The sequence below is a fragment of the Aspergillus versicolor genome (assembly GCF_001890125.1).
Source record: "Aspergillus versicolor CBS 583.65 unplaced genomic scaffold ASPVEscaffold_4, whole genome shotgun sequence".
In the NCBI taxonomy this organism is placed as follows: domain Eukaryota; kingdom Fungi; phylum Ascomycota; class Eurotiomycetes; order Eurotiales; family Aspergillaceae; genus Aspergillus; species Aspergillus versicolor.
In genome coordinates, this window is record NW_024467527.1 from 1,569,611 (window position 1) to 1,581,905 (window position 12,295).

The window sequence follows — 12,295 nt, forward strand, 5'->3', positions numbered from 1 at the left end:
ATCTAGGTGAGGTTACCAAGATATCTTTCTTTTTTGTCTTCTCGAGTCCAGATGTCTAGTGGATTTGAACTATCCAAGAGTCCAAAGAGACGTAGGCTGCTCGCCAGGTGTGCAAACCAGACCCAGACCAAAGGGAGACAAGACAAAAGCATTGCTGTATCAGCGAGCATTAAGCCGTAGTTTCTCAAGGAAGAGAATAGTGGTCACTTCATCCCAGAGGCCCAGTGTGAAGGTCACATTAAGTATCCAAACAACCCATGACCAGACACAAATCACGATCGTGCGACATCAAGAACTTTTGACCCATCCGCAATAATGCCGCCAATCATGCTCCTGTAGCTTCTATGGCGACGCGGTATTCCCGAATCTATAGTCGCAATCGCATTAAGCCATTCTCATGCAAAAAAGCCATCAAGCCGCCAACCGATTGTGCTGTGATAATAGGACCACTCGAACACCAAAAATACACCAACCAGCCAGAAAGAGCCAAGCAGAAAGCAGAAACAACAAGCACATGCAAATTAAATGATATGAGATAGGGTAATGCAAATGGTTTTTTTGGGCGGGGAGGAGGATCATATCAAGTCGTAAAAGGGAAACTGGGAGCTCATGAGACACCTAGCCCTTTAAAAAATAAAAATAAAAGAAATTGTGAGGAAGATGTGAGCGCGCGCTATCGCTTCACAGAGCTTCGATTCAGCGCCTCTAGAAGTTCTGGACGACTTGCTAGAGCGGTTGCAGCCTGGGAGTAATTCACCCACTGCCGTCTTCGCTTGTGCATTTCGGGCCACCGGTCCTCCTCTCGATCCACGGTGACCTCGAAGAACTGATATGAGGCTCTTGGTGCGTTAGACGTCAACAATGTCGACGGACGCATGTCAGATATTGTTCCCAGATCCCTGACGACGGTACACACGACACCGGCTTCTTCCCAGGCTTCTCTACAAGCCGCTTGCTGTGCACTTCCTTCGTCGGTTTCCCATCCGCCTTTCGGAAGTACCCAACCACCCCGTCCAGCGGACTGGATCATCAGCACCAAGCTTTTGTCCTTTGATAGAGGGACGACACCGGCTACTAGCCGTTCGCCTTTCGATCCGTATCCTGTGGGCGAGAGCATGTCAGCATAGTTCTGCGAGGTGCGAAATAGGTCGAAGAGCTCGAGGCTGACACAATTATGAAATGAGAGACTCGGAGGCATAGTAGTATGACTCACGTTGGTTTTTCCGTCCTACACGGGACTCCATTGAACGGACCTGGTCCACCATGTTGGACCGGCAAGAAAAAGGTATAAAAGAAACCCCGGCAGAGGAACCTCGAGGAGAAAGATATAAGAAGTAAAGATAAAAATGACCGAAGATATACAGCTATTGCTGCACTTCGCACGAAGGTAAATATAATGAATGGAATGGTTTCGGAAGCAAGAAAGGTGAGGAAAGTGACGGGCACAGGATGACGACACTATATAAAGTATAGAGGTTCCAAAAAAGAGGGAAGCTTCAAAGCCACGGGGTTTCTGGCAAGATAGATGGCCAGCTAATGTGGATAGGAGCTGGCTCACGGCCGGTCCAGGGCTTTCGTTTTCTCCTGTGGAGGATAGTAAGGCGGCCGAGGAAGGGCAGTGAAATTTTTTTGGAAGAGGAAGACTTGGAATGATTTGACGAACTAGGTATTCCCGTTCACTCCCGTGGCGGACGGGAACCTCGAGGGAGACTTGGAGATGGAAACAGACATGTTCATGGAGGGAATAGCATAAAAATAGGGGAGGAATAGGAGGAGAGAAGAGGAAGAGAAACGGAGGGGAGGCGAGAGGACGGAGACAGCTTGGGATGGATAATGGGCGGCGCGGTCCGGCAAAGTCTCTAAAGCGTCTCTTCGGAGCAGCCTCTCCAACCGTACGGCGTATCTGTATTACTATGACTCGTTACACACATCATACTCTGAGTAGTACTTCCACCCCAGGCCCGAAATAGATCACTATGGCCATCTCTCCTTACCCGTCAAGTAATACTTAGCTGTACCTTTCTCTCGCTTCATACTGTGCCTTTGATTTAAACTAGTTCTGACGCATTCCCCTGCGTTTGCTCCTGTAAGTCCTCCCCGACGATGACATCACGTGCAGGGCTGTCCGTAACATTCAAACAGACAGAGAGAGGGCATCACCAGAAAGCCATCGACAACATTACAGAACAGAGAAACGGCAGGAGAAGCGCCAACTGGGATCTCAGGATCCGCAGTTTACAGATCGTTGCTGTGTTGTCGCACCTCAACCCAATCGCCGCTGGAGTGCTCCCAAGCGCTTTTGAGTGCCGGGCCACTAATTAATCTTATGTGCATCCCCTGCTTTCCCTAGTCCAGGTGGCCTGCAGCTAGCGACAGCATGGGCTGAGCAAATACCAACGCTCTGATCGACCCCATGGTTCGATAATCCTCGTTGCCGTGGACATGAATTCTGTAACAGCTGCACGATGCCCCAGGCATTGCCTGCATGCTTCGCCTGAAGTACTAGACTAGTACGGGGCAGATGTGCAAGAGCGATGAGGAACAAGGCTATGCCAGTCGTCATTCGCCCGTTATTTTCGCCCCTCTGCCCACAGAACCCAAATCGAAACAAAGAGACGGAACGTTGGGTCGGAATGCTCTATTCCTGAATAATATCGTGTGCTTTTGGTCTGCGCTCTGCCCCGCGTCGATCGACCATGGATGATGACACTCAAAAAAGCAGATCCGAGAACCTACCAAGTTGGGCTTGGGTCTTGGAGTATGCATGCTTGTATGACGCGGAGGGATGAGAAAGCCTCTAATCTACTTCGGAAAGGAGCTCTCTCAGAAAAAGAAAAGAAAGCACCAGAAAAAGAAAAGAAACAGCCATCCAGCTTCTCCACGATTTTTCATGCGGAAATAAGGTTTGATACTCTCGAATTATTACCGAGTGCCTAGGAATGCGGATACTTTGGTCGACCCTCGGAGATGCCTTTTCTTGCTTCGTTTCCGGAGTCGCCACGCGTAGACAGTTACCTCAGGCTTCCTAGCCAAGAAGAACTCGGCCGGCAACTTGGCAATTTGGCATCGTGGGCGCCGTGAAGGGTCCTTGGAGAAATAGTCGTTGGCTCACGCGGTGGATCAGACCCAGTTTCCTCTTTTGCATCTTCACTTGAACATTCTTCTTCGGCCGCCAAACAGGCGCTTAACCGACTTATGAACGCTTGCTTTTTGATTACTATTGTCGTGTCTCTTCAACACCGGATCCGCGATTGGTCTGCGTGTTCTCCAGCCGTACCAGGATAACCAGATGTTTTCGGAATACCGTCGGGCTCTGTCCTCGGTCAAGAAAACGGGCTGGGAGCGCCGGCGCTGGTCTGCTGCAGGTAACCCAATGATAGTTATTTATATGGGAATATCTCGAGAGTGGATGATGCAGGAGCCCGAACTTCAGGCGGTGTCTTCGGGCTATCCACGTTTCATTTGTGTGGAATTTACTCGAAGTCTCACCAGCAACTGTGGAACCAAACGAGGTCCGCAATGGACGCAGCATTCAGCAATCAGAGATTTTGTGAAATCGAATTTATTATCATTTATTACCTATATTAATATTGCGATGTTCCTTGGTAACCAGTCGTTTCAACTCAAACCGGAATATGGCAAAGCAAATCTCATTGCGAGGGAAATTAAGGATAAGAATAGATTAGCTCAGGCGTAAAGTACTCTGGAGTCGATCGCCTGGATCAACAGATCTCCCCCTCAGACGTCAGTGCTCACGTTCATCAGGCCGTGACGAGGAATAACCAGGAGGGTCTAAGAATAACCAGCCAAAAGCAGAATTCCGAGAACAGAAAGAGAAATTGGTCCAGTGCTGGGAGGGCCGGTACCTTGAAATGTCCGAACGGGTATTGTAACGGGGCTCTCGTGTACCAGGGCAAACGGTACCGTACGGGGTACATTTCTTGCCAGAGGAATCCAGCGAACGGACGGATCGATCTAGTGGTGTCATGAACACACTAGGTAGGCTGTGGCTAGTTGAATAATGTTGGCCTCTACTTCTGCATGTCAATGCTGGCATCGTCAATCTCTTGGTTGGAGCAGCGTATTTGGTGGCGAAGGAATATCCAGACGCGCAGATTGGACCATGACGAACGGGACATGCATCCAACGACGGGACTGACAGGGGAGAGCAGGCTCGGTCGTTTTCTAGAAGCACCAGGGGTTCTGGTACGAGGAGCTGGCCTGAATGTAAGATAGATAGTATCTCGTACCGCCTAACTGAGCAGTGATGATTATTTACTCTCTGATTTAACTGTATGAAGCCGAGCATCCACTGCTGGAGATATATTGGATTCGACACCTCAGCTGAACTGTGAACAGTCGGTGTTCTGCCATCCACCGTCTCCTTCCTTCTCATCTCCCCGCGAGCTCCATCGTGGCCTTGTTTCTTGATCAACACTCGCGTCCAGCCCGATACTTCCTTGTTTTCTTCCTTTTCCGCCTTGAGCGCAGGCAATAACACCAAACTCCAAGCTCCAGTCTCCTCCGTCGCGCCCTCTCTGCCTCGCAGCAACCACGCCATGGAACCCTCTGATCCTAGAGCACCGATTGATGCCGAACGAGCCAGGCAGTTGTCGCTGTTCCGACCCCTCGGTGAGTAGCCAGTCACAACACACTGCCCTTCCCCGTGCAATGGCCATTGGCCCTAGTTTATTTCCTTTCCGCGTGGAGAGACAGCTTGCTCTGCCCCTCATGATGTATGAGTGTCTCTCACCCTGCCCCTCATCTCCCTTCTGATGCTGCCACTTTGTGATGCCTGATCGATCATCCCGGTCGTTTCCTTGCTGTTCTCGTGTATTTGCATTAATTTTTTATTTTATTTTATTTTACCCTTTTCCCCGTTCCCCTCGGCATCGCGGTCTCTCCGTGCCCAATCCTGTTCCCTTTACCAACTCATTGACTACTCATCGTGACTAAAGACAATGGATCCCTCATGATCATCGTCGCCGCCAGCAGCGCTCTGACCAATATATCATTTCAGGTTACCAACGCAACTCGTGCGGATACTGTAAATCAGATAATGGAAGTCAGTCGCCTTGTAGCCCCCACCCTGCAGACTTGAGTTTGATTGCTAAAAGCGCATACCTCGTAGGTGCTTCATACTACGCTAGCTCCGTATCGGTGCGTCCTGGACACTATGAAGAACTCGTTAACAGGGGATGGAGAAGGTCAGGCCGAATCCAGTGGCGAACGCGGGTGCACTCTTCTGATCCTCACATAGGTCCGGCACCCTGTACTACAAGCAGAATCTGCAGCGGTCATGCTGTCCTCACTATACCATGAGGTATGTGCTTGATGGTTGCCCTACCGACTCCATTCGGACAACGCTGATCAGCCTAGGCTCGAAGCCTCGGCCTATAAACCAAGAAGAGATCAACGAAAAGCAATCAACCGCTGGAACAAGTTCGTATTGGGGCCTGAGTACATCCGCAGAGCTGCATATCTCTGCCCGAAATCTCGGGAGTAAGCTAAGCACCTCAGTTTTCTGCATTTCAGTGCATTGTGAGCTAACTTGCTCGATAGACAGAAGAAGCATCGCAAATGCAACTTCGATCTTATTGATGCCGTCCATGGAGTCGAGTACGATAACGTCAAACGGCCGGTTGACCCAAAGACAAAGAAACCGTTGGAGCCGGCCCATCGGTTCGAGATCAACATAGAGGGTGACACCGTTTCCCAGGCAAAGTAAGCAGCGAATACCCTTGATCATTCCCACTGTATACTTACGTCTCTGTCAGATTCGAGTTATTCCGCAAGTACCAGACGAAGGTTCACAAGGAGGATGTCTCCAAATGGCAAACAAAAGACTTCAAGCGCTTCCTTTGTTCAGGCCTCAAACGAACCGAACCAAATGCGCAAGATGGGCAGCGCAGACTAGGATCCTGGCACCAGTGCTACCGGCTCGACGGGAACTTGATAGCCGTTGCTGTCCTTGACCTGATGCCCACTGGCGTCAGCTCCGTTTACCTCTTGTGAGTCCCTTTTCAACAACTTGACTACTAGAGCCAGAACCTAATAAACGTGCAAAGCTACGACCCAGATTATGAGCATTGGGAATTCGGAAAGCTCAGTGCTACGAGGGAAATAGCTCTCTCAATCGAAGAAGGCTATGGATATTACTACATGGGTTCGCACGCCCCCACGTAATATCGTTGGAAACTACTTGCTGATATCGTGATTCTTACTTTCCCAGGATACTACATCCATTCCTGCCAAAAGATGCGCTACAAGGGCTCCTTCCGACCTCAATATATCCTGGGTATGTTCCTTTCCATCCTCGGCCACCACGACCACCAACCCTATCATAACTTGAGCTAACCACTTCAATCCCAGACCCCGAGTCTCACAATTGGGACCCCCTCGATGGCGAACTAACCACAAAGCTCAATTCCCGACCCTACGTTTCGCTCTCGCGAGACCGCAAAAATGCCGAAACCGGTGCGAATGCTGAGGCTGAAGCTAATGCCGAAACCGAAGCCGAAGGCGAGATAAACGACGAAGAGGTCTCGTTATTCGCCTTGCACATGCCGGGTGTCCTTACGGTAGAGGAAATCAAGAAGCTCGATCTCGGAAGCTGGCCGTTAGTCGTTCATGGGTCGTTTGTTCATATGGCGGTGAGTCTCATTCCTGTTCTTACCATTTACAACTGCAATCCTGTTATACGAAGCGTTTCGACTTTTTTTCCTTTCCTGTTTCCATTTTGATGAATATGGGCTAACGACGACAATAAACCACAGGACCTAGTTGGGTGGGAGACTATGCCGGTTGATGAGCCTCAGTCGATTAAAGGGATCGTTGCAGAGTTGGCCGCGACCTTGGGTCCTATTGTAGTGAGGGACAGCGCGGTGGTGTTATTTGATTAAACTTGATTAAGGATTTTACTGAAGCTAAGGAATTGCCAGATCAATCAGAGGATCAAGGACTACTAGTTGAGGTTGATATGATAGGATTAAAACGTATATTGTTATATTGTTACGTTCATCGTATGAGTTGCTAACACAAATGCTCCATTACCATAGACTCTGATAATCCCTCCACAACGCCGGGCAATGATTTGTCGAAAATAGAGAGAAATTGCAAGAAATTAAGAGCCACATTCACGAAGAATCGGAGTAAAGACGACAATCATGATCCCATATAAAACTCCGAATTCAAGCGCTAAAATGCAGCCAAGACCCAAGGAAAAAGCAAAAAAGAATTAGAATAGTAGAAAATGAAGACAGATGGAGTTTCAGATCAAATTAGGACATCAGCTCAACGGGAGGACGAGCGGTCTTAAAAGGTGGTGTCTGCTTCGGCATATCAAGAGGGCTCATCTCCACGTCCATGTCATCCGGGTCGGCTGTTGTATCTTCGACCATGACAGCAGGGAGATTTGGGCTACCGCCATGCTCCCCGGGATTGTAAATGAGCGTGCTGCTCCTGCTGCGCTGCTGAGACAGTGGCCAGCTTCCAGTTCGCTTATCGGATGAGAGAGACATCGGAGTATCCGGGTCAGTCTGCTGTTGGGACGAGGCGGTAGAGTAGATGTTGCCGACGGCGGGAGCTGCAGTTGACGACTGCTCGGTCTTCAGCATCGCGAGGGCCTGGGCGAGGTCGCTAGCGTGGACTTCCTTGTTTGGGGGATCCTCGGTGCGCATAACCCATCCGTGGGGTGGAGAGGGCGGGGGGCTGATGAAGAAGAGCTTGTCAACCTGGGGTGCCTCGAGAAGCTTGTGCTTGATGCCCGTGCCGGTCTCGTCGGTTTCTAGAAGAGGCGTTGGCTCGCCGAAGTAGATCTTTGTGCGGACTTCCCGGTTAAGGAGGCTTTCGCGGTCAAGGAGCTTGCGGACGCGGATTGCATCGTCTTCGTTTCTGAAGGAGCAGACGATGCGGCGGAATGAAGGGAGCGGGGAAAAGGAGTTGAGAGGTGCAATAGACTCAATTTGTGCGCGGATTGTGGAGAGAGATGAAGGTTGGAAAAGGTAGAGGTCGTTGAGGTCGGTGATCAGGAGGGTGTTGGTTGGTGGTGATGGTTGAGAGAGCGGTGGGAGGTTGGAGAGGTCGATAGAGAGAGACGGTCTGTTGGAGGAGCGCGAGAAGCGGTTGGCCTGAAAAGAAGGCGATGAAGGGACAGATTGCGGGGAAAGTGTGCCTGTCATTCTGTCGGTTGTTGGGTGGAAGGTGAGGAGCACAGGAATCAGGAGGTGGGATGGAGGAGTTGGCAGCGAGATGGAGGGGAGGCGGACGCCGTTAAGTAGTCGCAGTAGCCGCAGGAGTCGCCACAAGAGCAAGATGTGCTGTGTGTCTGAAATATCTGAGACAAGATTGAATCCAGAAATGAAGATCAAGAGATGCTTCTTTTATAGACGTGTGGCCTCTTTCAAAATTTGATTGTTTTTTCCGTGTTCGGTCCTGGGAGGCGAAGCTGCGCCTCCTCACCGGCGTACACCGTACGGAGTCGACGCACGCGGTGGGTTTCTCCCACTCTGCACTGCCATCATCTTGGCCTATGAGACAGACGACCCGGCCTTTCCTTTGGATTCTCCCCAGCAAACGCGGCCGGGTTCCGGATACTGTTCCTGAAGATCGAGTCTCGCCCTTTTCGATCGCAGTGCTCTAACTTGTCGCCGGTCGCCACAGGGTATTTGCAGTGGCCTCTGATTGCCACTTGCAAGACGGAGTAGACTCACGGATCTGATCTAGTCATTACATCGGATTATGAGAATTGGAGTACGATTACAGGATCTTGGACGGCTGTGAATTCGGCCTACAGAGCATCGCTGTTGGCCTTGTGCTGTGCTGGCTCATGGCTGACTCTGCCTGCCTGTATCATATAGACCTGAGCCTGTGCATAGCAATTCCGCCGAATGCATCGTCAACGCCATAGGCAGCATCATAAATGATACTATTTTATGCCTCTAAGCCTCTCTAGTCCATTCCGATTATTGCTGATACAGTTGCCAACCCTCCACAGCTGTCCCTAGCTGACGACATGCTCCCCAAGGCCATGCTCCATACAAACTCCGCCCCCCGGCAAGTCGGCGGAGGCTGCGACCGACAGCTTTAGCGACAAGAAAGTTAAACACAAAGTCACAAACGCGTCGTTAGCTCCGCTGCTGGCGGAGTCGCCGGAGCGATCCGCAAATAATCGGCATACGTGTTGTGAATTGAGGGATTGTGATCTACCTAATTGTGGCTGATGCCTCCCGACTGCTTCATCCGGCCCACGGCCAGCTTCATTCGCACCAGGCTCCTTCATTCCTTGTGGCTCAGCACTCCTCGACCCCGAAGAATGATCGTGCTCTGCCAAGCTCTGGTAAACTTCTCTCCCTGCATTCGTTGAGTTATCCATGTGGCATGGGAGTCACCGGTCACGGGACTGCCCATGCCTCTTCCATCCATCCGTAGTTGAGCTTCGCCAATGTGCCTCGTCTCAGTAATGTGGCTCCCATAGTCCACAGCCGGCAATGCCTCAGCCTCCTCTACCTGTCCTTATCATTTCTTCAACTTCAATGCAACACCCCGGAAAACGCGGGCTTGGCAGCAATTCGGCCTCGCCTAGCCTCCCAGGCTGGTGGTTCTCGGCATAGCCACTCCGCACACATTCGCGGAGGTCCATCCGCGCATCATGGTGCTCTTCTCAAATACGCTTGATTGATAATACGGCGGAGAGATTCCTGCAGTAGGTTCGTGCGCCTTACACCCGTATCCGGCATATTTCACCTCGAGATTAAGCCTGAGGCTCAATGCTGCTTACGGCCTGACGGTCAAGATATAACCCCGTAGAGATAAGCCTGGGGAAATACGAGCAGGGCGCAAACCATCGTGTTTCTATCGCCCTGGCCAACAAAACCGCCTTGTGGCACATTTAAGTTATACCTTTGTGGTGGGCAAAGTAAAGTGTTGCCAGAACACCATGCTACCCATGCCCCCGCGGGCTGAATCGAGCGTTTGCAATAATGTTAACTATCGGCAGTACCACGATTCTCCTGAGTAACAGGCTTCTTGTCTGAACGTAATACTGCTTGACGCAATCTTCGAGAGACTCAAGATTTTGCTATCTGGATAATTTCACCTGCATTGGACGCAGATGTCTTCAATTCTTGCGCCTTCATCGTGGACCTCAATCAGCCAAATCTATCGGTGTCTGATACAAGACATGAGCCAGACTGTGACGAGCTGTCTCTACGACCACTCTTTAAACGTCGTCTCAATACTTGGAACATGATAACTCATCGCTGCATGAGTTTCTGTTTGTCATACTGGGGCTCACGTGTCCGTATACTCGGAACAGAACTCGGGACCTAAGAAGCAGAACATGTACTGAGAGACCTATTTCGTAGCGCGACCACGAGATTTCCAGGAAATATCATACTTACGGACACCTATTTGCTAGATAAATCGATTCCCGCTCTTGGAAGAAAATAAATATATGAAAAAAAGCGCTGTTCTTTCGGTATAGTTCGGCCGGACGATTTTCCTCTGTAGCTTGGCTGGTAGCTTGGCGGTCAGGTGATGCGGGAAGCTGTTAGATTTTCTGCGATGATGCCGGTTGTTCCTTGAGTCTCCAACCATCACCTCTTCACGTTTCTTTGCACCTCCCTTTGATTAACCCTTAAACCACCCCTCATCTTTCACAATGTTCAAGCGAACCCTCCTCAGACAAGCTCAGGCCTCCCGGTCTTTGCTCTCCGTCCGCTCCGCGTCCACAACGCCGCTGAATGCTTGCCGGACGCCGCAGCTCCAATCACAGCTCCTCCGACCCTTCGCTGCTTTCCCTACCGCCCGGTGCTACTCAACAGAGAATGGTAACAAGGAACAAAAGGAAAACGGGGCAGAAGCAGAGGCTGCCGAGGACCCCGTCACCAAGGAATTGGAAGAGAAGCGCAAAGAGGTCGTTGATCTCAAGGTAATTTCCCCAAGCATGCAATTGCTATATAGTCGATAATATTTATCACTTTAAGAATGGTGAAATTGACTGTCTCGTAACAGGACAAATATGTCCGATCCGTTGCGGACTTTCTTAACCTCCAGGAGCGCACCAAGCGGGATATGGAGAATGCACGCAATTTCGCAATCCAAAGGTTCGCCGTCGACCTTCTTGAAAGTATTGACAACTTCGACCGTGCTCTCCTCGCCGTCCCGTCGGATAAGATAGGCGCCGCCAGGACCGAAGAGAACAAGGACCTTCTAGATCTTGTCGATGGTCTTAAGATGACTCAGAATATCCTTATGAACACCCTGCAGAAGCACGGCCTGCAACGATTTGACCCCGGCGAGGCCACCGAGGATGGAAAGGCCCAGAAGTTCGACCCTAAGATCCACGAGGCCACCTTCATGACCAAGGCCGAGGGCAAGGAAGACGGCGACATCATGTACACCCAAAGCAAGGGTTTCACGCTGAATGGCCGTATCCTAAGAGTGAGTTCCCAATGTATAAACTGTTACTACAATATCAGGATGCTAACCCTCTTGTTTAGGCTGCCAAGGTTGGTGTTGTGAAGAACAACTAAACAGCCACGCTCTCTACCTCACCCTCGACACCTACCTTCTCTGTACAGTATATAAAAAATGGCCCTACTCGGCCACCGAAATTTATTACACCCTCTCAAAAATTTACGGCGCCTACTCAATCATCTACCTTTATGCTCCCTGGATGGTCGTCTATTCTGTCTATGGATGCATATGTATGATACACCATTTTGTACGATTGGGGGCGTCCGGGCTGTCTTCCTTTCGATATCATTTACCCTAGAGGTCTTCATAATGGCGTTATGTTTGATAATTATTTCTCACAATCTCCCACCTCATGTATACTACTCCTAATATATGACTCGATTGGTCTTGTCTTTTTTCTCCCTTTTTTTCGTCTCTCAAAATCATGAAGGGGAACTCCATTGGCATGGATAGTTCAGGGTATATGTGATCATCTTTCGCCTTTGTATTTTAGCAGAGACAGGCGAAGGGCTATTTCGCTTCGTTTCTAACATAGGAGAGATATCCATATGGTACCGAACTATACCTTTTATACGTAATATCCTGAGAGCTACCCTGCACTTAGGAAATCTGTTATCTTCAAGTGAGAATAGTACGTAGAGTTTATTCAAGAACGTACGTAGTAGATTAGATTAGATCAATCGTCTAGCCGACCTACCACAAGACACCATATATGCCCAATAAAAGCAAACAAACCGAACCAACCGAGCCGAAGTGAAGCGGGATGAAAGGAAACGAAATAAACACAGCGAGAAATTGCAAAGAAGGAAAAAGAAAC

The 12,295-nt window shown here is 50.0% G+C and overlaps 5 protein-coding genes across 5 annotated transcripts; 2 read left to right on the forward strand and 3 right to left on the reverse strand.

The window, feature by feature from the left end:
- Window positions 1-673: 673 nt before the first annotated feature.
- On the reverse strand, window positions 674-1,265 carry ASPVEDRAFT_130127 (NUDIX hydrolase; the record flags this gene model as incomplete). The annotated part of the gene is made up of 2 exons (XM_040806689.1): window positions 674-1,101; window positions 1,214-1,265. The coding sequence occupies 2 exons, from the start codon at window positions 1,263-1,265 to the stop codon at window positions 674-676; spliced, it is 480 nt and encodes a 159-aa protein (XP_040667351.1).
- A 2,456-nt stretch (window positions 1,266-3,721) lies between these two features.
- Window positions 3,722-4,635, reverse strand: ASPVEDRAFT_643366 (uncharacterized protein). Its single transcript, XM_040815721.1, has one exon. The coding sequence runs from the start codon at window positions 4,559-4,561 to the stop codon at window positions 3,746-3,748; it is 816 nt and encodes a 271-aa protein (XP_040667352.1). The 5' UTR covers window positions 4,562-4,635; the 3' UTR covers window positions 3,722-3,745.
- Window positions 4,560-6,902, forward strand: ASPVEDRAFT_130627 (arginyltransferase; the record flags this gene model as incomplete). The annotated part of the gene is made up of 11 exons (XM_040806741.1): window positions 4,560-4,632; window positions 5,021-5,065; window positions 5,132-5,207; window positions 5,261-5,323; window positions 5,380-5,502; window positions 5,563-5,724; window positions 5,778-6,011; window positions 6,069-6,166; window positions 6,233-6,298; window positions 6,373-6,653; window positions 6,777-6,902. The coding sequence occupies 11 exons, from the start codon at window positions 4,560-4,562 to the stop codon at window positions 6,900-6,902; spliced, it is 1,347 nt and encodes a 448-aa protein (XP_040667353.1).
- Window positions 6,786-8,422, reverse strand: cbpA (putative calcineurin binding protein). The gene has a single exon (XM_040812292.1). It carries the CDS (start codon window positions 8,178-8,180, stop codon window positions 7,281-7,283), a length of 900 nt encoding a protein of 299 aa, XP_040667354.1. The 5' UTR covers window positions 8,181-8,422; the 3' UTR covers window positions 6,786-7,280.
- A 2,238-nt stretch (window positions 8,423-10,660) lies between these two features.
- grpE (mitochondrial nucleotide exchange factor MGE1) lies at window positions 10,661-11,534 on the forward strand (the record flags this gene model as incomplete). Its single annotated transcript, XM_040806626.1, has 3 exons — window positions 10,661-10,930; window positions 11,014-11,442; window positions 11,502-11,534. The coding sequence occupies 3 exons, from the start codon at window positions 10,661-10,663 to the stop codon at window positions 11,532-11,534; spliced, it is 732 nt and encodes a 243-aa protein (XP_040667355.1).
- Window positions 11,535-12,295: the final 761 nt, after the last annotated feature.

Bases quoted from the DNA above. Each gene is read 5' to 3' on its own strand.
- ASPVEDRAFT_643366 (XM_040815721.1), bottom strand. From the start codon at position 4,561: ATGGCGTGGTTGCTGCGAGGCAGAGAGGGCGCGACGGAGGAGACTGGA.
- cbpA (XM_040812292.1), bottom strand. From the start codon at position 8,180: ATGACAGGCACACTTTCCCCGCAATCTGTCCCTTCATCGCCTTCTTTT.